General features: G+C 41.9%; 2 protein-coding genes across 5 annotated transcripts in view; one reads left to right on the top strand and one right to left on the bottom strand.

Annotated features, from left to right (window-relative positions):
- The first annotated feature begins 972 nt into the window (after positions 1-972).
- MSH6 (mutS homolog 6) lies at positions 973-21,867 on the top strand. 3 transcript variants are annotated; one of them, XM_004436669.3, is made up of 10 exons: positions 973-1,285; positions 10,740-10,939; positions 12,657-12,826; positions 14,382-16,926; positions 18,336-18,604; positions 20,130-20,247; positions 20,557-20,646; positions 21,127-21,281; positions 21,385-21,584; positions 21,697-21,867. In XM_004436669.3, the coding sequence occupies exons 1-10, from the start codon at positions 1,041-1,043 to the stop codon at positions 21,776-21,778; spliced, it is 4,074 nt and encodes a 1,357-aa protein (XP_004436726.1). In that variant the 5' UTR covers positions 973-1,040; the 3' UTR covers positions 21,779-21,867. The 3 variants fall into 3 exon arrangements, with proteins under 3 accessions (XP_004436726.1, XP_087292933.1, XP_087292932.1); XM_087436807.1 differs by having other exon boundaries at positions 974-1,262; XM_087436806.1 differs by lacking the exon at positions 973-1,285 and adding an exon at positions 1,824-1,941.
- FBXO11 (F-box protein 11) overlaps positions 21,834-23,212 on the bottom strand; it is a 92,855-nt gene continuing 91,476 nt past the window's right edge. For both annotated transcript variants that reach the window (XM_004436668.3, XM_014792303.2), the window contains exon 23: positions 21,834-23,159. In XM_004436668.3, coding sequence (XP_004436725.1) covers positions 23,030-23,159 — 130 coding nt within the window. In that variant the 3' untranslated portion in view covers positions 21,834-23,029. The remainder of the gene's footprint in view (positions 23,160-23,212) is intronic.

The raw sequence follows: 23,212 nt of genomic DNA, 5'->3' as shown, positions 1-23,212 counted from the left end.
CCCGAACAAAGCAATCGGCTGATCTTATATAGGTTTTGACCAAAGCACAGCTGTTGCTGATTGGGGCTGGTTTCCGGGATTCTGGATTCCACAGTAACTTATTCACATTTGGGATTAGGGCCAAAGAATTGTCAGTCTTCCAACTTCTTTCTTGAATTTGGAGCACAGGAACATTTTATTCACACCATGTTACCTTTCTGAAATCTGAAAAACCCTGCATTCTGAGACACACCTGGCCCAAAAGGTTCAGATAAGGGTCTGTGGACCTTAAGGACACGTCCTAGGATATTGAGAGGATTTAATTATTAATGTATGTAAAATGATTGGATTGTTGCCTGGCAGAGGAAAGCTCTGTGTAGCTGGCAGGCTTTTACCATAAACATATAAAGGGCCCACCGCTAGCGTTCACTTAGCAAGTACTAAGTGCCTACTACGTGCAACGCTCTGCGACTTCAACGTGAATGGGAGACTTGATCCACTGCTGAGTAAAGTCTGAATCCTTTTTTTTTCCGGTTCCCTGGCGGAAGCGCTGTAACCGCAGGATTTTTCATGCAGGCGCTGGCTGGCGTTTCTCCGCAAGGCCCTCTTTCCGCGGCCCTTCGGTTCGCCCCCTGAACCGGGGCCACTCGGCCCACGCGGGCGCCTCGTGCTCGCGGCCCCCGCGACCGCCCGTCTCCGAGGCACCCGCTTCCGGCCGGGCTGTTCCTTTCCTGACCAGCCCCCCGGCACCAGCGCGCCAGGCGCACAGCCGTTCCCCCCGCGGGGGCTGGGGCGGGGGGCAGCGCAGGCAACTGCACCGCGCGGCGTGCCGGCCCCTCCCCTCCCCACGTCGCTGGCGCCCAGAGGGGCGGGGCCGGGCCAGCACCGCCCGCGCCACCGCCCGCGCACGCCCAGGCGCCCGCCGATTGGCCGCTGAGGCGAGCGTTCCTCTGGCGGAGCGCGCCTCCCCCCAGATTTCCCGCCAGCAGGCGCCTCGCGGTAGATGCCGAATCTCTAGGCGCTCGGTCCGCCAGAGCGGTTGGGCCGCGCCGACCGTCGCCATGTCGCGACAGCGCACGCTGTATAGCTTCTTCCCCAAGTCTCCAGCGCTGAATAATGCCAACAAGGCCCCGGTCCGGGCCTCAGGGGAAGGCGGCGGCGCCGCCGCAACCACCGGGGCCTCCCCTTCCCCCGGCGGCGATGCGGGAGCTGGGCCCAGGCCCTTGGCGCGCTCCGCGGCGGCGCCCGAGGCGAGGAACCTCAACGGAGGGCTGCGGAGGTCGGCAGCGCCTGCGGCCCCCGCCAGGTAGCTGCGTGGGGGGGGGTCGAAGGCGGAGGCACGGCGGCGGGGCGCACGGAGCCCAGGGAAGGCAGGCTCGCCTCTGGGCCCTGGGCTCGGAGGAGGTGGGGCTGCACACTTGGCTTCGTGAGAGCGCAGGGGCTGACTTTGTAGCATGGTGGGGGTTGTAGATTGTAAACAGGGTGGGAGGAAATAGGCTGCAGGAAGAAGGGTGGGAGGGCAGGGAGGGGAGGCGCGCAGAGTTTGAAGGAAGACGACGAGATGCGTTCCGCCAGGTGGGGGGCTGGGTGGAGGAGAGGGAGTGCAAGCTGCTCGGGGTAGGGAGGAGAAAGGGGAGATGGGAGCACGGGGGTGGGGCGGGCAGAGAAAGGAGCCTTGCCTGCTCCTAGCAGAGTGCGCACCCCGGGCGGGGGAGGGGGTGGTGCCTGCCGGGGCGGGGGAGGGGTGGCGGGAACAAGGAATGCCTCGGGGTAGGATGAACGCCTGCAACCTGGAGCCTCTGGGGGCGCGGCGTGCAGCGAGTGGGATGCGAGGAGGAGGTTCCTCCTTAAGAGCTGGGATAGTGAATTGGGGGTTCAGTAGACGTTCGGGGAACACACTTGATGTTTGGATATGAACTTCGGACGCCCAGACGCTACGGGGGCGGTAGGCCCTCGGCCTGGGTGTGTGGGCTGAGTCGGGGGTGGGAGTGGGAGTGGAGGTGGGCCGGGAGCTGAACGCGCCGGGGGTGTGTCACGCCGCAGACGAAGGGGCCTGATTGGTCCGAGTGAGGATTGCAGGGCGGGTGGGGGGAGCACGAAGTGTTGGGATCCGGGTTGGTCATCCCGTAGGTAGATAGCATAGGCACCAAAACAAATAAATTTAGAAGCTGTGTTAATTTTGATACACGTAGAAGTATTGTGTCGAGTTGAGGAACAACGTTATTTTATGAAATAGTGCATCTTTTGTTGACGATTCCATGGGAGGATGGGGCACCGTGATTTTTTCGGAGTTGAATGAGCCCCTGAAGGGCTCGATCTGGCCCGGGGCAGGGATGTATGGACGCGATTGTGGGGAAGCCTGCCCGGAGCTGTCCGCCTTGCTTTCTGGGCAGTTCGATGTTGTTCCAGGGCTTGGCTGGCCTTTTGTCAGAGCAGCGGGCGACATTTTGAAAAGCCTGCGTTTACTGTAGTCCAGGTATTGTGTTAGGCACCCAGTGTAATGGTAGCCGTTTGAAAGGATGAAGAAGCAGAGGTTCAGAAAAAATAAACTCATTCAAGATCAGGGAGTGGGTTAGTCGTTCTCAGTAGACGATTTCAATTGTAAGTTTTAGGTGTCCTACAGATTTTTCAAACTTTTAAGTGTAATTTTGGTGTTACCTTCGTTTAAGGGACCCTTTCAGGCAGTTTAACTGTATAGTTGTGTGAAGAGTAGTAGGATATGCCTACTCAGAATATGCCTCTTTCGCATAAAGATTATTTTGAGCTGATTATTTTTGAGAAACACACAGGAGACTCTCAAAACCGTAGAAGTTACTCTTCTGTAAGGGAAATTAACATTTATAAAGGAAATCTCCATTTGCAAGGGTGTCTCCCTCTTTGTACCAGGAGGAGAAGGATGACTCTAAATCAATAGGAACTCTTGTTAATGGAGAAGGCACTGATTTAAATCTGCATAACAACTATGCCCTTGTTTACTGTGCTTTTCCTGGTAACTGCCCCCCTCCCAACATCTTTCTTTTTTTCTTTAGTTGCAGATGGTATTTAAGGTGGTGATTTGGGCTATTTCTGGGAGTTACTTTTCCTTAGTAGTGTTACTTCTCCTGTATACGAGAGATATACGTGTTAGTAAACTTTTATTTTTGTCTTATTAATCTGTCTTAATTAGAGGGAGTCTCAGCCAAGAATTCAGAAGGGTAGAGGGAAAATATTTTTCCTTCCCTACATGTGCTTTCTCCATAACAGACTATCTTTCATGGTGAGAGATGCATGATGTTTACTTGAACATGAATTGATTCTTTCTGCATCCATGCTAAACGGCCATATTTATTGTATGGTTGTTCTTTATGTATTGAATGGCATATACTATTTGTTTTTTGAGGTCTAAATTCAGGAGACTTGTAAAAGCATAACATTGTTTACACTTGACCTCCTACTGTGGGGGACCATTTCCAGAGTGTTCAAGAAAGAAGGACATTTGATACTAGGCTTTTAAGGAAACTCCAGTATATAGATTTGGCCTTCATTCAACAAATGTTGGTGTACCTAGTCAGCTGGGCACAGTATTAGGCACTGTGGATCCTGGCTACTACAGTGAACAGGACAAACAAAAAGGCAGTTATAGAGCATAGTACAGTGTATGAGCTCTGTGCACTTTGCGGGGAGGAGGAGGTATGTATGGGTCGGGGTAGGCTTTCAGCTCTTTAGGCTGAGACGGAGGACAAATAGGAGGTAGCCAGGCTACGGTAGGGTGAGGGGGTTTTTAGGAAGCCAGTGCAGGAAGAGGAAGGTCCTGCAAATTGTGGGCAGAATGAAGAGAGGAGGTGGGAGCCTTGGAGAAAGGATGCACGGATTCAGTCATGAACAGGCTGATGGGCCACAAAGACATTTGGACTTTTTCTGAGGGTCATTTGAAAGCTTTAATGTTTGTCATTTAGATTTCCTCTTGTGTTCACATGTTTTTTTCTAGTTCGTTGTCAGTCATGTGTGATGCAAAAGTCTTTTTCCACCCTGTGTTGTCCTTCTGCTCAGTTTAGGACATCTTTTGAAAGGAGTTACTGATTGTGATGTAGAGTTGGTCAATCTTTTTCTTTATGGCTAATGCTTCTGTAGGTTTTATTTAAGAATCCAGGGCCTGGCCCGGTGGCGTAGTGGTTAAGTGCATTCGCTCTGCTTTGGTGGCCCGGGGTTCACAGGTTCAGATCCCCGGGGCGCACCGACGCACCGCTTGTCAAGCCATGCTGTGGCAGCGTCCCATATAAAGTAGAGGAAGATGGGCACGGATGTTAGCCCAGGGCCAGTCTTCCTCAGCAAAAAAGAGGAGGATTGGCATGGATGTTAGCTCAAGGCCAGTCTTCCTCACAAAAGAGAAAAAGAAGACTCCGTAAGGGAGATTGATGTTTTAGAAATATCACTCTGGCTGCAGTGTGGTGTTTGGTGGGGAGACCAGCTCGGAGGCTGCTTTGATAATGGAGAGAGGATGTGGTAGTGGCAGTGGGGCTAGAGAGGATTTAGAAGAGTTGAGAGAGACCGAAGTGGTAGAGTAGGCAGGTGTTGGTGATGGTTGAGATGGAAGATGAGAGAGAGGAAGGAGTTGAGAGGACATCAGTTTGAAGTAAATGGCTGTGAGGAAAGTAGTGGGACATGTGCCCTGGGCCTGCTTCTCAATACTTTATTTTTTCTGTAGTTTATTAAGGTCATAATTGAGAGAGCTGTAAGCAAGGCTTCCGACCACTTAAATCTGGCTCTTTTTTTTTTTTTTTTTTTACAAATCTTGGCTGGTTTTTCACAGTCTCATTTCAGTAATTATCTCTGTTGATTATGGGTGATGAGGACAGTATATGCCCTTGTCCCCATTCATAGACAAGGAGTGATGTGTCAGACCTGACAAATCTTTTTTTTTTTTTTAAAGAGCCTTTGGGTAAAGGTAACTCTCTGCCCCACTTGAGGATGCCTTTCCTGAGGATTTTCATACAGTTAAAAATATTTATAGTAATATATTTTTCCAAATGATACCACTCCTAATATTAGTTATTGTAAGAGAAAAGAGTTCAAGGTTTTTTATTTTTTTGGGGGGGGAAGATCGGCCCTGAGCTAACATCTGCCAATCCTCCTCTTTTTTTGCTGAGGAAGACTGGCCCTGGGCTAACATCTGTGCCCATCTTCCTCCACTTTATATGGGACGCCACCACAGCATGGCTTGCCAAGTGGTGCGTCGGTGTGCGCCTGGGATCCGAACTGGTGAACCCTGGGTCGCCGCAGTGGAGCGCACGCACTTAACCACTTGTGCCACCGGGCCAGCCCCAAGCTTTTTTAAAAGTATCAGTGTGGACTCAATTTCACAGACCTAACTTGTTTTAATTGATATAATTAAAGCAGGTATTTAAAAAGATGCTCAACTTGTCATAATTTGGTCAGTGGAGCCTCTTTTAAGCTGACTTTTGTGACTTTTTAACATTACTTCAGAACTTGTGAAAACATTCTTTCAATCTCATGACAGTTCTCAGTTGTCATGCTTCAAGGCATGGAATTGAGCTGCTCTCCAAAGAACCCTGGTTTCTTTTCTAATACTGTTTAGAAAATAACTTTAGAGGCCAGTTTGGATGATAATTTATATGGTCACCCTAGACCTCGTGCCTCAGTGATGGGCCGTGGTTACCCAAGCTGACGGAAAGAAAGCAGGGTGTATGGGCAGAGGTACAGGTGGAGGTATATGGTACATATGGTGAGAGCCCTTGGAATTAATTGTTCTGATTACTTCCCTTTTTTCAGTAGTGCATTTAGTTATTTGAGGGTAGGGGAAGTCTGCTGTAATGGTCCACCTTGAGAGGTAGGTGCAAACACTGTTTGATTTTTAAAGTTGGTTTGAGAGTGTTTTCACATCTGTAATGACTCGGTGTTTATGAAAACTCAAGTTTTTGTTAGACAAACCCAGTTTATCTTTTATTGTTTATAGAAGCAAATTCTAGCAATGCTTTGGTATCTACTGATTCTTTGTTTTTTTTTAATTGTGAAATTTTTTTGTACATTATTGTTTGTCAGTCACCGTGTAAATGCATCCCTTCACCCCTTGTGCCCACCCCCCAACCCCCTTGCCCCTGGTTCCACTGGTTCTTTTTTTTTTGCTGAGGAAGACTGGCCCTGGGCTAACATCCGTGCCCATCTTCCTCCACTTTATATGGGACGCCACCACAGCATGGCTTGACAAGCAGTGCATCAGTGAGCGCCCGGGATCCGAACCAGCGAACCCTGGGCCGCGGCAGTGGAGCACGCACACTTAACTGCTTGCGCCACCGGGCCGGCCCCTACTGATTCTTTTTTAAAAAGAAAATAGTCAAAAATGTTGATTATAAATTTAGGGCACAACCAGTAATTGACAAGGTTATGGACTAAAAAGAAAGCAAAAATGTGATTTTAAAGTAAAATTTTAAAGATCTGTTCAATGACTTTACTAAGTCATTTCTTATTTTAGTTTTACGAAGGCTTTTACATTTGTTTTTCTGAGCTGTCAGCTTTTCCTTTTTCCTTTTTTCCACCGTCGTTAAAATCCCAAGAATATCAAATATTTAAGATAATTAAAGTTTTAAAAACACTTGTAAAATCATAAATGAATCTTATTTTTAAGTAAATCATAAGATAATTCCAATATTTGTTTTGGCATTTCAGCTTGTGCTTTAGGAAGAGCCAATGTATTTTACACTGTACTTAATATAATACTTAGATGTGAGTTGACTTGTTGGCCCAGGTATTTTCAAACTAGATGTACATTGCATAGGGCTGGATGATCCTTGTTAATATTAACACAGTCTTAGTCATGAAAAGAGAAACATGTTAAGACTGTCAGAAAACATAGCCAAATATTAAAATACAATGAAGTTAATATACAACTGTTAAAGTTTTAAGTAGAGCCAGTTGTATAAGTCTGTGTGATTTTATAAGATTGCTCTTATAAGGACCAATGTATGAAAGATAGCAGGTATTCAAACTATAGCACATTCCAACTGTGATCCCATGCTTAACTGTATTTCTGTATTTTTGAAATACAGTATTTAGTATTGGTAGAAAAATCTGAATATTTGCATGGATTAAAATATATGTTCCTTTCATTTTGGCATTCTTTGGAAACTGCACAACTACTAAAGATAAAATTTTTAATTACTTGTGAAAGAATTAAAGTTCACACAAAAAATTAATGAATAGATTAAAAAATTGTTAGTATTGATTGAAGAAAATTTTAATTAAGGAGTGTTTAAAATTTTTAGTTTTAAACAATACATTTTATTACCTGCTTGCTTCTCTTTTTTGCTGGAAATGACTGTTTCTGGGGCCGGAATTTTTAAAGTGTCACTTTTAGCATTGGAGGAACCATGCATATTACTAAATTTTTTAGTCTGAGCATTTTATAGTGTACTGGCAATTCTTAACAGCAGAGAAGTTGAGTTATGTATAAGATTCTGTAGGTATAAGGTTATATTTACGGTAAGGTGATGTGGACAAAATTTTTGTTTAAACAGTTCTGTTTATAATAGCACTTTAACTTTACAGATAAGGAATTTATTTCAAAACTGGTAACTGTTGTAATTAGCTTTTTACACATTTTTTCCTCTAGTGAGGATGTGCATTTGCCATTCAAATAAATTTAAAGACATTAAATTGGTTGCTTGGAAAGGAATCTTTTCCAGTCATTTTTGAGACCTTTGAACACCATGTTACAGTTTAACAATTTGCACTGCATTTGTACAGGTGACACAGTTTTAAGGTAACAGTCGTCTTAATGCTCAAGTTATTTCCTCTGGGATAAAACTAGAATGATGAACTTATTCATGTTAAAACTACTGTTTTATTACATAGTACATTATAGGTATGAAACTCAAAACATTTTTCCCACATGTCTTTTGGGTCTCTGTCAGCAACTGGAGTTACTCTTAGTTGAGGATAGAAAGGAACTTGCAGGAAGCAGGTGTGGCCATCTCATATTTTCTGCTCAGGAATTTAGATCTAGTCCTTTAGTTTCTCTAGGAAGCCCCTAAGACAACTGAGATTCCTGCAAGTGCTTTGTTGCCTCGTCCGAAGTCCATTGGGTTTGGGGCATCTTGCTCCTTTGAACTTCAAATATACTGCCAAGATGTGCATTCTTGTCATTCTCTGATGCACTAACTCCATTCTTGAGAATTTGTAACTTTTATAGACATGTATGTAATGAAATAGCTGGTGACCAATTGAACCCTTTTTTAGTCCTTACCCTCCATGACTCAGTTCACACAAGCAAGAAAAATAAGTCATCATCAGTTTTGTAAATCTCACTCTGTACTGGTCAGCCTCAGAGCTCATCAGAGATATTTAATAATTTCAATACAGAGAGGAGGAATTGCCTCAAATTAGCCAGTGATGGGGTTAAGGCTTCTCTATTTACACACCAAAACCTTACTCGAATCTCCATCTCTTAAAGGATTTAGTTGCCTTTAAGAAGGGCAGCCAGGCTTGACATATGGGTATCCTTACTGGCCCCCCTTCAGAAAAATCTGCCTTGGCCAACACACAGTTTGAAGGCTGATGTCTCAAGACTACATAGCCAGAGATATGCTTCCTGTTGGAAGACATGTTTATTGACATAACATCTATTTTCTCTGTTTGGCCAAGCTAAAAGTTAATGTTAGAGTTCAGACTTAGAACTGGTAGTGTCTTTTTTTTTTTTGTGAGGAAGATCAGCCCTGAGCTAGCATCCATGCACCCTGGCCACCAGCAGCGGAGCGCGTGCATTTAACCGCTAAGCCATGGGGCTGGTCCCCTGATAGTGTCTTTATAGACAAAGGTTATTTCCCTCCTTTAGCAGCAGGAAAAAAAGTACCACTTTAGGGTACTCTCAGGTACTTAGTACAAAGAAAGCTTGTGGTTTAGTGATACCAGTGTGATAGGCCGTGTGGTTAAGTGGCTACCTGGCCCGAGTTAAGGGAAAGCCTGCTTGATGGTGGGGAGACTTGTATACAAACCATTCCACACAACCATGAGGGTCTTTGTCTCCTGTTAATTAATGAATATGTTAATAAGGAGGAAGCACTTGTGGTAGAAGTTTGAGTTGAACAGACACAGCTTCCTGTTTGAAGATGACCTGTGTGGTGAGCTTGATGGTAATATTTATAAACTTGTGCAGGTCACTATAGATTTCTGTAAGTTGAGAGAAGAATGTATGTACTGTAAAGGTCCTTAAGACAAGCACCAGCTGAAGTCATGCTCCTGTTCTTGTTTCTCTTCTAATTGTCTAGCCTAGGAGTTTTGTTTTTTTTTTTAAGATTTTATTTATTTTTTTCCCCTTAAAGCCCCAGTAGATAGTTGTATGTCATAGCTGCACATCCTTCTAGTTGCTGTATGTGGGACGCGGCCTCAGCATGGCCGGAGAAGCGGTGCGTCGGTGCGCGCCCGGGATCCGAACCCGGGCCGCCAGCAGCAGAGCGTGCGCACTTAACTGCTAAGCCAAGGGGCCAGCCCTAGCCTAGGAGTTTCTATATTCCATTTTTTCAAGAAAGGAATACTTTAATTTCATGATTGGGTCTGAATGAGGTGGCCTCAACTGACTAATAATCACTATCGCAAAATGTTGAAAATACTTTTTTTTCTTTTTAATTAATTTATTATTTTTTTGTGAGGAAGATTGGCCTTGAGCTAACATCTGCCAATCCTCCTCTTTTTGCTGAGGAAGACTGGCTCTGGGCCAACATCCATGCCCATCTTCCTCCACTCCATATGGGATGCCGCCACAGCATGGCCTGACAAGTGGTGCGTCAGTGCGTGCCCGGGATCTGAATCGGCAAAACCCCAGCTGCCGCAGCGGAGCGCGCACACCTAACCGCTTGCGCCACCGGGCCGGCCCCGAAAATACTCTTGTTTGTAATGTACTTATTTTACTTTTGTGGTTATCCAGTGATAACCTTTAAGCGGGTTTAGGAAATCTTGGTATATAGTACTTTAGCAGGGTTTATCAGGTGTTGTGGCCTCTCCAGCACTAAGGGACTGTTCTGTGGTCTTAGATTTTTCTTCCCCTCCTCCTCCCCCTTCCTCTCTTCTCCCATTCTTAAGAAACCCTCAGGGCTAAATCAGTTTTTGTGAAGACTGAATCTCTGGTTTTGATTTTGTAGGCGTATGTACTCAGTATTTTGGGCACATTAGGCACTTAATCTGTTGACTTGAGTTTTTCCATAAAACTAGATTTTTAGGGGCAGGGGGGTAGTATCATGCTAGGTAGCTTTTGGAGTGTTGGAATACACAGCTTAACTAGAAACAGATTCCAAGCAAAGTCTAATGAGGTAATATTTAATTAGCAAATTACATAGTTGGTATATTTGATATTAATACTCTGGGTCAGATCCTGTTCCCGATATATACTGTATTATAGTACAGGTATGATTCCTTATAATTTCAAGAGTATGTACAAAATGAGTCTATGCCTTTTTCCTGCCATCAGTATTCTACCATAGTTTTTAAACTTTGAATGATTCTGAGAAATAATTTCTCAACTTAATACCAGAAGTCATTATATTTGTGTTTGTCTTAATAGTTAAGTAAGCATTGTGATAGTTGCTTATGTTTTTAAAAATGACTTGAACATCTGATTTTAAAAAATCATTAATTCTAGAATTTACATGCTTGAATTTTAATGCCAGAAGACTTTGAAGGAGTCTTCCTTGGAATGGCTTATTGGTAGATAATTGCCTTTAATGCAAGTTAATCAAATATTAACCAAGTTATGTATTTCCTTTTGGCAACAGTTCTTGTGACTTCTCACCAGGTGATTTGGTTTGGGCCAAGATGGAGGGTTACCCCTGGTGGCCTTGCTTGGTTTACAACCACCCTTTTGATGGAACATTCATCCGTGAGAAAGGGAAGTCCATCCGAGTTCATGTGCAGTTTTTTGATGACAGCCCAACACGGGGCTGGGTTAGCAAAAGGCTGTTAAAGCCATATACAGGTAAGAGAGTCACTCTGCAGAGAGAGAGAGAGAGAGTGTGTGTGTGTGAGTGCACACGTGGCGTGCATAGGAGCATCAGTCAGTCTCCCATACAGTGAAATTAAACGTATTTTACTCCAATAAATTGCAGGAGTGTGCGGTGAAAGCTTCTAGCATGGTTTGGATAAGATGCAGCTAGTCTTCAGCCAGTTTGTTGTGTGGAGTGGAATTTTTATGTCTGCTTTTGAGTGTGACTTAACAGCAATATCAAATATCATGCCCTTAAAGGAAAAAGAATTTCAAGATTGGATCTCATGATTTAGACCAAAATACCAAATTCAGACAAAAAAAGGGTAAATTAAACAGTGTCCCCATCTTAAAGGACCCCAAAGAAAGGCAGTGCAGTCAGGATACATAGCATATAGATCAATGACATTCTCTAGGACAGATGGAGATGCATGCAACCTGGCCTTCAAAATCCTCACCTATGAGCACATCTGAGTTGAGTTTCACATCAGACTTCTGGAACTTTAACTTTCTCTTCCCAGGCCCAGCCTTATTTATCACAGACATAGCAGTCCTGCGTATGTAGCGTCCCTTGGGCTAGGTGTACCCTATCAGTCTGTCTCTCTCTCTTTTTTTTTTTTGTGAGGAGATCTGTGCTAAGATCTGCCTCCTCTTTTTTTTTTTTTTTTTTTGCTGAGGAAGACTGGCCTGGGGCTAACATCCGTGCCCATCTTCCTCCACTTTATATGGGATACCGCCACAGCATGGCTTGCCAAGCAGTGCGTCAGTGTGCACCTGGGATCTGAACCGGTGAACCCCGGCCGCCACAGCGGAGCGCGAGCACTTAACCGCTTGCGCCACCGGGCCGGCCCCTCAGTCTCTTGAATTACACAGTGCATACACAGTATGATTGCAGGATACAGTGCCTATACACCAAAGCATGAGAACAAGTCCTTATCCATTATCCTCAGACTCTCCAGGGTACGATGTTGTTGAACTCAATGTTTTGGAAACAGAACAAGGGTCAGTTTCCCAGAAGTCTCTGGGAATCATGCCTTTTGGTTATAGTGCTCCTCCTGCAGGGCAGGGAGGGCACAGTGAAGAAAGTTAAATCTCACAGAAATCTGACGTGCAGGATGGAAAGAGAATCAGGAAATTTGGTTCTGTATTCTCCACTAATTTGCTGTACAATCTTGGCCAACCAAAGTAACTTATTTTCTGATAATATTTACTCATATATAAAATGAGAGAGTTGGACCAGATAAGAAATGAGGTCTTTTTTCCAGGACTAATTTTGAGATTCTAAACAAAGCTTAGGTAAAAGGACTTTTAGAAGATCAAAAAAAAGGTAACACTTATATTATTATTTTATAAAGTCACCCCTATTTACTGCTCTTTCCCTTTTAAATTTCCAAATTGTTTCAATACACGTATGTGAATAAATCAGCAGAGGCATGGATGAAAAAAAAATAAGCTTGCTTTTTTTTTTTGCCTTGGAATTTTAGAGTTTGCATCGGGGTTTTTGGGAGTGACGATGTTACTAGATAGCTGCAGCAGGCACTTTGGAAAAAGTTCAGAGCCACCCTCCAAATGATTTTGATTGTTAAAATTTGTAGCTTTAAAAATTATACTTGATTGTTGTCATTCTTGTTCTTTAGCCACGAGTGTTGTAGGTTGAGCCAACTCTCCAGCTAACAGTCTGTATTTATAAATATATATATATATTTTTTAGGTTCAAAATCAAAGGAAGCCCAGAAAGGAGGTCATTTTTACAGTGCAAAGCCTGAAATACTCAGAGCAATGCAACGTGCAGATGAAGCCTTGAATAAAGACAAGGTTAAGAGGCTTGAATTGGCAGTGTGTGATGAGCCCTCAGAGCCAGAGGAGGAAGAAGAGATGGAGGTGGGACATTGCAAACAGTCAGTTGTTATTTCTGTTAGGAGAATGGTGGTAAGGGGGGGGGGGAGCATATTAAAGTGATGTTCTCTTGTTTTATTTACACACACACACACACACACACACTTTGGTACTCATACACATATACATCTATGCTTGCCTGGACTCTAGGTTAAGTTAGATTACTTAGAATTGCAGCAGCTTGGCACCCCATTTTACTTAAGTTCTCAAGCCTGCTGGAAGACACATGCTATAAGAGGTGGTACCATTTTGGTAACAAAGAGCTAGGGACAATAAGGACATGGTGATAAAATTGGTCATGGTGTCTGGTAGTAAGCTTCTATATGAGGGTGTGGTCAGGCCCTGGAAATTAATTTTCCAGTTTTATGCTCTATTACTTTTTGTTGTATTTTGGATTGATAAGAATAGAGGTTGAGTAACCTGGAAATACAACCTTGGTTTCAAATGTTAATGGTCACTATTTGAGTGAATTAAATCTTGTTAAGGAAATGAACAAATAATTGGTTCATTTAAAACAAACATGATCGTTCTCTAATTTAGTAAATTAATGAGCTATGTGCTTAAAACAGATTTCATCTATAACTAAGCTTGATTTTATGTTTTATTCTATTGTCTTATAGATGAGATCGGGAATAAGCAAGTTAATATAATGGGTATTTTAAGAGAAGTGAAAGAAAAGTTTTTAATCTTATTTTTGAGGTTGAGACCAGGGATCCTCACATTAATCAGAGGTTTAGAACTGGATGGTAACTACAAAGATCATTTAGCCTCATACTACTTTACATGTGAATGTGCCTTGCCCAAGATGATATAGCTGGTTTGTGGAAGAGTAAGGGCTAGAACCCGTATATGTTGGTTACTGCCTTATACTAAGGAACGTATAAAATGGTCAAGTTCATAACATGTCCATCTGTAACGAGGAGAGGTGACCCTGGAAGAAAGATGACAGAGGGAGATTGATTTATTTTTTATTGATTGATTGATTGATTGAGGAAGATTACCCCTGAGCTAACATCCACTGCCAATCCTCCTCTTTTTGCTGAGGAAGATTGGCCCTGGGCTAACATCTGTGCCCGTCTTCCTCTACTTTACATGGGATGCCACCACAGCATGGCTTGACAAGTGGTGCATTGGTGCGTGCTCGGGATCCGAACCTGCTGTAGTGGAGCACGTGAACTTAACTGCTATGCCACCAGGCAGGCCCCAGGAGATTGATTTAAAGTTGTTTATTTCCACAGCTGACTGTTAATGAGGCCATCATTTATGGGTATTTGTGATTTATGGTCATGCTAATAGCTTCATCACTATGTATAAGATAAGACTCAAATGACAGAATCACTTAATCTTGTAGGGTGATAACTTGTTTTAATGTTAGGTGAAACTGAAATTGATATTCCTTGAGAAAGAATAGTTTCTCGTTTCTGGAGGTGGGTTCTTCTCTTGGTTTATGAAGTTGCAGCATACTCAGAAATACTCCACAGCAATATTGTAATTTTCCAAATTTTGCTTTGTTTTTAAATGCTCTTTCCTTGCCTGTCAGGTAGGTGCAACTTACACATCAGATAAGAGTGAAGAAGACAATGAAATTGAGAGTGAAGAGGAAGTACCACCTAAAGTGCAAGGATCTCGGCGAAGTAGCCGCCAGATAAAAAAACGAAGGGTCATATCAGACTCTGAAAGTGACATTGGTGGCTCCGATGTGGAATTCAAGCCAGATGCTAAGGAGGAAGGAAGCAGTGATGAAATAAGCAGTGGAGTGGGGGATAGTGACAGTGAAGGCCTGGACAGCCCTGTCAAAGTTGCTCCAAAGCGGAAGAGAATGGTTACCGGAAATGGCTCTCTCAAAAGGAAAACTTCAAGGAAGGAAATGCCCTCAGCTACCAAACGAGCAACTAGCATTTCATCAGAAACCAAGAGTACTCTGAGTGCTTTCTCTGCCCCTCAAAATTTGGAATCTCAAGCCCACGTTAGTGGAGGATGTGATGATGGTAGTCGCCCCACTATCTGGTATCATGAAACTTTAGAATGGCTTAAGGAGGAAAAGAGAAGAGATGTGCACAGGAGGCGACCTGATCACCCCGACTTTGATGCATCCACACTCTATGTGCCTGAGGATTTCCTTAATTCGTGTACTCCTGGGATGAGGAAGTGGTGGCAGATTAAGTCTCAGAACTTTGATCTTGTCATATTTTATAAGGTGGGGAAGTTTTATGAGCTGTACCACATGGATGCCCTTATTGGAGTCAATGAACTAGGTCTGGTATTCATGAAAGGCAACTGGGCTCATTCTGGTTTTCCTGAAATTGCATTTGGCCGATATTCAGATTCCCTGGTCCAGAAGGGCTATAAAGTAGCACGAGTGGAACAGACCGAGACCCCGGAAATGATGGAGGCAAGATGCCGAAAGATGGCACATATATCTAAGCACGATAGAGTGGTGAGGAGGGAGATTTGTAGGGTCATTACCAAGGGTACACAGACCTACAGTGTGCTGGAAGGTGATCCCTCTGAGAACTACAGTAAGTATCTTCTTAGCCTCAAAGAAAAAGAGGAAGATTCTTCTGGCCATACTCGAGTGTATGGTATATGTTTTGTTGATGCCTCACTGGGAAAGTTTTTCATAGGTCAGTTTTCAGATGATCGCCATTGTTCCAGGTTTAGGACTCTAGTGGCACACTATCCTCCGGTACAAGTCTTGTTTGAGAAAGGAAATCTCTCAACGGAAACTAAGATGATTCTGAAGGGTTCATTATCTTCTTCTCTTCAGGAAGGTCTGATACCAGGCTCCCAGTTTTGGGATGCAGCCAAAACTTTGAGAACTCTCCTTGAAGAAGGATACTTTACGGAAAAGTTAAATGAGGACAGTGGGGTGATGTTACCCCAGGTGCTTAAAGGTATGACCTCAGAGTCTGATTCTATTGGGTTGACACCAGGAGAAAAGAGTGAATTGGCCCTTTCTGCTCTAGGTGGTTGTGTCTTCTACCTCAAAAAATGCCTTATCGATCAGGAGCTTTTATCAATGGCTAATTTTGAAGAATATACTCCCTTGGATTCTGACATGGTCAGCGCTGCAAGACCTGGTGCTGTCTTTGCTAAAGCCAATCAACGAATGGTGCTAGATGCTGTGACATTAAACAACTTGGAGATTTTTCTGAATGGAACAAATGGTTCTACTGAAGGGACACTGCTAGAGAAGATTGATACTTGCCATACTCCCTTTGGTAAGCGGCTCCTAAAGCAGTGGCTTTGTGCCCCACTCTGTAGCCCTTATGCTATCAATGATCGTCTAGATGCCATAGAAGACCTCATGGATGTGCCTGACAAAATCTCTGAGGTTGTAGACCTTCTCAAGAAGCTTCCAGACCTTGAGAGGCTACTGAGTAAAATTCATAATGTTGGGTCTCCTCTGAAGAGCCAGAACCACCCAGATAGCAGGGCTATAATGTATGAAGAAACTACATACAGCAAAAAAAAGATTATTGATTTTCTTTCTGCTCTGGAAGGATTCAAAGCAATATGTAAAATTATAGAGATTATGGAAGAAGTCGTTGATGACTTTAAGTCTAAAATTCTTAAGCAGGTCATTACTCTGCAGACGAAAAATCCTGAAGGCCGTTTTCCCGATTTAACTGTAGAACTGAATCGATGGGATACAGCCTTTGACCATGAAAAGGCTCGAAGGACTGGACTGATTACTCCCAAAGCAGGATTTGACTCTGATTATGACCAGGCTCTTGCTGACATAAGAGAAAATGAACAGAGCCTCCTGGAATACTTGGAGAAACAGCGCAGTCGAATTGGCTGTAGGACCATAGTCTACTGGGGGATTGGTAGGAACCGTTACCAGTTGGAAATTCCAGAGAATTTCATCACTCGTAATTTGCCAGAAGAATATGAGTTGAAATCCACCAAGAAGGGCTGTAAACGATACTGGACCAAAACTATTGAGAAGAAGTTGGCTAATCTGATAAACGCTGAAGAACGGAGAGATGTATCATTGAAGGACTGCATGCGGCGACTATTCTATAACTTTGATAAAAATTATAAGGACTGGCAGGCTGCTGTGGAGTGCATCGCGGTGTTGGGTAAGACTTTGAACAAGTTTGTTCCTACAGCTTTGGTTATAATGCCCTGTGTCCCGGTTGTACATTAAGAGTTAAATCCATTGGAGAGTCCCCATTGATGCATATCCCTCAACACAAGTAACAAGGTATATAGTCTGACAAGTATATACTTGCTTCCTTACTAGGCAGAATGACTAGGTTGTCCATAAGCAATTTAAGTTGTTGACCGGAAATTGACTTTTAATTATTAGTAGCCCTCTGGCCTTTCTTCAGTCTTGAATAACTGAACAAAAGATTGATAAAAGATTTTTAGTACTTTTAATGAGACAATCTTTTAGATCAAATTTCCTTTTTTTATCTGAATTTTTAGTAGTTGATAAATACTTTTTAAGCTTCTGTTTTTTATTACACACCAATTTAAAACTATCCTTTGACCCATCACTTCATTTTATTGTAATCTTTGCATTCTTTAGTATTTCTGTATTCAGTACAGTATTCAGCACTATATTTCAGTGAATCTCTTTACATATATATTTCAAAAGATTTTAATCTTCCCTTTTTCTCTTAGCCCAAATCATCACACTTTCTTTCCTGTAATTGATTTCTAAGAGCCCTGATTTATGTGTTTGTAATTTGGTAACCTGATTTTCAGCTTCATAAATAATTTCCTTTTTCTTTAAATTTCATGGCCAACTTATTTGGAGCCTTTCAGTTTGTTTTTTTTTGTGTTTCAAAAATATAGCACCCATAATTTACCCAAATTTGTAAGAAAACTATTTTGATCTGAACACAGCTGTCCAGAATAGAACAGTATCTTTCTGTTTGAGTGTGCCACATTTATTCCTTAAACCAATACAACTTCAAACAATTTGGCAGGTAATTTAAAATCTTCTCTCAGCTTAGGTGTTCAAAATCGGTGAATTTATTTTCCTATTAAGATTGTCTTATATCAGTGTGCCTATTGTCAGAATGTTCTGCTTCGCCTAAAATGGGTTGGGTTAGCTCCAGGATTATATCAAGTCAGAGAGATCAGTATAGCATGTCTCTGCTATATCTTTTTGTTTGCCCACGGCATTCTTCTGGTCCAGATGTTAGGGGACTAAGTCTGTGAGGGGAGAGATTCTTGGGCTGAAATTGAAAGTTATTTCTCATTTCACTACAAGTGCTATAATGAAGACACACAAAACAGGCTGATGACTCATTTTCAGTAAATGAATGCGTTAACAAAGCATTTTATGTATTGGTGCAGATAGTGATAATGTCACTAACTACAGTGCCTACTGTTAGAAAAAAGCTGCTATGTCTAAAAAGCAAGTAGAATACCACCTCCACTGAAAATGCATTTTTGGAAGACTATAGAACTTGGGTCTTTGTGCTTATCAAAAAACCTCAAAAATGATGAAGCTTCACTTTTACCCTCTCTTTAACAGATGTCTTACTGTGCCTGGCTAACTATAGTCGAGGTGGTGATGGCCCTATGTGTCGTCCAGTGATTCTGTTGCCAGAAGAAGACACTCCCCCCTTCTTTTACCTTAAAGGATCACGCCATCCTTGCATTACGAAGACTTTTTTTGGAGATGACTTTATTCCTAATGACATTCTAATAGGCTGTGAGGAAGAAAAGGAGGAAAATGGCAAAGCTTATTGTGTGCTTGTTACTGGACCGAATATGGGGGGCAAGTCTACACTCATGAGACAGGTAAACTGACCTTTAAGGTTTTATTATAAAGTCATTTAGAACACTTTACTACATATTTAGGCCATCCTTTTCCAAATAGCACGTGAATTACATAGAACTCAGTCACTGACTTATTAGGAAACAAAGGGAAACTTCTTGTGTTGTAAAATGGAGAATTGTATTTACCTCATTGGTCAAATATCTGCCTGATGTTAGGGGGAAGTATATACTAAAAAGGCGAGGGAGGGGCCGGCCTGGTGGCGCAGCAGTTAAGTGCGCACGCTCTGCTTCAGCGGCCCGGGGTTTGCACATCCAGATCCCGGGCGTGCACCAACGCACCGCATGTCAAGCCATGCTGTGGCGGCGTCCCATATAAAGTAGAGGAACGTGGGCATGGATGTTAGCCCAGGGCTGATCTTCCTCACGCACACACGCGCACACACACGCAAAAAAGGCGAGGGAGGTTTCAGTTCATGATTTCTTTACAAACTCTTTGACTTGATTGAATTCATTTTCTTTGAAGGTAGATGTATTCATAATGAATGAAATTTATGCAAATGTTGCAGGTTTGTATTCAGGTTACACTCATTTGTAGGAAACTTTATCACAAAAGAATCATGGCAGACTTATCAGGTAGGACAGCAAATAAATTCATGACCTCTAGTAACTGCTGGGAGCTGCTTTTAGGGAAGACAATAAAAGTATTTGTCTTCCTTTATACCAGGGGTTGGCCAGCCACTAAGCTAAACATGATTGTTACATATTTATTGGGTTGTAGGAAAAAAAATATGTGACCGAGACATTAGGCCCTTTGTTGACCCCCTCCATGATATTATACTTCTGTTCACCAAATTTGCTAACTAGAGAGAGGCAGTATACTGTAGTACAGTGGTTTTCAACCTCCATTTCATTTTTTAATCAAAATCACCTGGAAAGCCCTACAAAAATGTACAGAGGGGTTCCATCCTCTGAAATCAATTCATTTGGTCTGGAATTAGTTCTTAGCACCAGTAGTTTTAGAGCTCTCAAGTGATTCTACTGTGTAGCCAGTGGTAAAAATCACTAGTGTAGTAGGTTAGTGTACAGGCTCTGAGGTGTTTTTTTTTGGTGAGGAAATTAGCCCTGAGCTGACATCTGTTGCCAATCCTCCTCTTTTTGCTGAGGAAGATTGGCCCTGGGCTAACATCTGTGCCCATCTTCCCCTACTTTATATGGAGGCCGCCACATCATAGTTTGATAAACAGTGCGTCTGTGTGTACCCGGGATCTGACCCAGTGAATTGCGGGCTGCCAAAGCGGGGCACACGAACTCAACCACTACACCACCGTGCCGGCCCCCAGGCTCTGAGGTTTTAAGCCCAGTTAGGCCCCTAAGCCTCTTTCTTCCCTTTATAAGCCTCACTTTTCCTATAAATGTTCATTAGCTTGGCGTAGTGTGTCTCTTATGGATATGTCTCTATCTCTATGTATGTCTATGTCTCTATCTCTATGTATGTCTATGTTCTTTAATACCAGTCATAAAAGACCTTTTCCTCCCTCCTTCACAGGCTGGCCTGTTAGCTGTAATGGCCCAGATGGGTTGTTATGTACCTGCTGAAGTGTGTAGGCTCACACCAATTGATAGAGTGTTTACTAGACTTGGGGCCTCAGACAGAATAATGTCAGGTGAGTTTCTCCACCTAAGGCTTTATTATTTGACAATTCATTTCTATATTTTAAATGATAAATACATCTGCCTCTAAATTTGTATGACCCATTTAAATTTGATGTTTGATTTTTCTGATGTTATGCAGAATGCTTTCAGACATTTGAAAACATTACTTCTACTATTTAAAATATAAGGTTTAACCTTTAGTACCACTGAAACTGAAGTATTTCATAATAGATTCAAATGATATGAACCTAAAAGATGAATCTACTGTTACAGGATTCTTAAAACATCAGCCATTTGTGGTTTTTTTTTTTTTTTTAAAGGTGAAAGTACATTTTTTGTTGAATTGAGTGAAACTGCCAGTATACTTACACATGCAACAGCACATTCTCTGGTGCTTGTGGATGAATTAGGTAAGATATTAAAATTTCCATTTGAAAGGTATCTTTAAAACATGAGTACAAAGGAGAATTTTTCTGGAAGATGGTCTGAAGGACATCTCTTAAAAAAAAAAAATACGAATGTACTCACCTTGGTGCCATAGACCCGTACTTAGAGGTAAGAGATAATGTGCAAGGTCTTTATTAATTTCTTAATCTTATTAAAAAAATTTAGTTGTTATAATATGGGGATAATGAAAATACTTATTGGATAATGATAATATTGAAGGAGAACTAATAGGAAGTTGCTGAAGATCAGTGGTACTTACTAGCAGGTATTCCTGCTAAGCAGGCCTGTTGAGCCCAGCAGGGCCCATTTACAAGAAGGCTCTTCCATGTATTAACTGATGATACTTTTCTATCCTTTTTTTTTTTGCATTTCTTTGAGGTACATCCTTTTTGGTATAAGGCAGATTGCATAATATATAATTTATGCATATTTTACTTTCACAGGAAGAGGTACTGCAACATTTGATGGGACAGCAATAGCAAATGCAGTTGTTAAAGAACTTGCTGAGAATATAAAGTGTCGTACATTGTTTTCTACCCACTACCATTCATTAGTTGAAGATTATTCTCAAAATGTTGCAGTGCGCCTAGGACACATGGTATGTGCAAACTGTTTATTCAAAAGTTGCTTAGGTTTTTGAGAGAATCAAGTTGGGTACTTGCATTGCTGGCACATGAATATAACTAAGAATTTTTTTTTAGGCATGCATGGTAGAAAATGAATGTGAAGATCCCAGCCAGGAGACTATTACCTTCCTCTATAAATTCATTAAGGGAGCTTGTCCTAAAAGCTACGGCTTTAATGCAGCAAGGCTTGCGAATATTCCAGAGGAGGTTATTCAAAAAGGACATAGAAAAGCAAGAGAATTCGAGAAGATGACTCAGTCACTGCGATTATTTCGGTAATTATAATTAGATACAATTTTGCCATGCAGTTGACCTTATTAAACAGTAAATAGGGATGGATGATGCACTGAGACATGTGAACCAAACCTTTTTTTTTTTAATTTTAAGGGAAGTTTGCCTGGCTAGTGAAAGGTCGACTGTCGATGCTGAAGTGGTCCATAAGTTGCTGACTTCGATTGAGGAATTATAGACTACGTTGGAAGCTTTGCGTTGACTTTTGACAAAGGTGGTAAATTCAGACAACATTATGATCTAATAAACTTTATTTTTTAAAAATGACCATTTTTCCATTTTCTTTCTAGGAAATTAAACCCTTTTAATTCTTATCTACCTTCTACATAATGGTTATTGAATACTCCACAATATATTAAGTCTAGATGTTATGGTACATGCATACACTTTCAGGCTGTTTATACCCACTGTCACCAATACACATAAATGGGGGAAGGGAAAGCTATGAAACTGTATAGGGCTGTATATATACTTGTCTCAGCTTAATGCAGGAAATTGTTTTAATTTCCAGCAATTTGTCTAAACTGTTCAAAAAAAAACTATGAACAGAGTTCAAATACAGGACTGTTTTGAAGAGACTTTCTAAAGTGTACTTTAAAACATAGTAGTTTTTACCTTTCACAAAACTGAGTTACAAGAATACTTTTGTTTTACAGTGCATCCCTTCCTAGGAAGTCTCATTAAAACACTCACTTTTCTAGGGGCGATTTTGAATGCTGCAAAGGGAAGGGAAGGAAATAATAGTCTTAACTTTTCTTAAAGGATACCAGAAACATTGCTGGATATAATTTAAGATTAGTGTTTTCTCTTTCATAGAAAGAACGTACATACTGGGACATGAGTACAGTTACAGCAAGTCTAGGTGTGCTAACAAAACAGGGCACATTCAAGTACAATAAGATTTTGCTTGAAATTAAAAACAAACTACATGAGATTAAAGCATTAAAATCATATTTCTCAATCTGAATACATGTTAAAAAAAAATCAAAAGAAACGCAGAAGTGCTAGCTCACATTTTTACCATATTACAAAAGCAATTGGTACCCATGTCCATAAAGGCAGCAACAAAGCTGCTTGTCTATTGAAGAGTACTACTGCAAATTGGACTGCATTCAATGCTAGTTGTAAAAACACCAGCTTTTTTTCAGAAGTTGGTATCTGTACAAAATTGCAGCTTATTTTCTTCACTTCTGTCCCTTCAAAAGTCTTTACACAGTAATGCTAAAACACCCAGCTTTGAGATCCTGAGTCAATATATTGCCACTTTCTTTTTGGTAGCTTGAGCTTCATAGTGTCAACTGACCTCGTGTATCCATTTTTAATACAGTCTCTTCCTGTAGCATGGGCAAATACTTTAAATCTTCTTCCAAAAAAAAATGTTTTAAGTTATGATGTTAGAATGGCAGGACTTTTTCTTTAGGGAAGGAATTCAGTTGTGCTGCAATGTATTAGATTCTATAGGTGGAGCAGAGTCATATAGTGTGTCTGTATCATGTGTAGGCTCACCAGCTAATGTACAAGGATTAGACAGTGTTCCAGCACCACAGTCACAGAAAAACCTAAAGCAAAATGAAAACCCAAAAATTAGGAAAATGAGGGGGGAAAATAATTG

The sequence above is a fragment of the Ceratotherium simum genome, chromosome 11 (assembly GCF_057802395.1).
Source record: "Ceratotherium simum simum isolate JZ-2026a chromosome 11, ASM5780239v1, whole genome shotgun sequence".
In the NCBI taxonomy this organism is placed as follows: domain Eukaryota; kingdom Metazoa; phylum Chordata; class Mammalia; order Perissodactyla; family Rhinocerotidae; genus Ceratotherium; species Ceratotherium simum.
The sequence above is the reverse complement of the archived record's forward strand: the minus strand, read 5'-3'. Positions and strand labels throughout refer to the sequence as shown.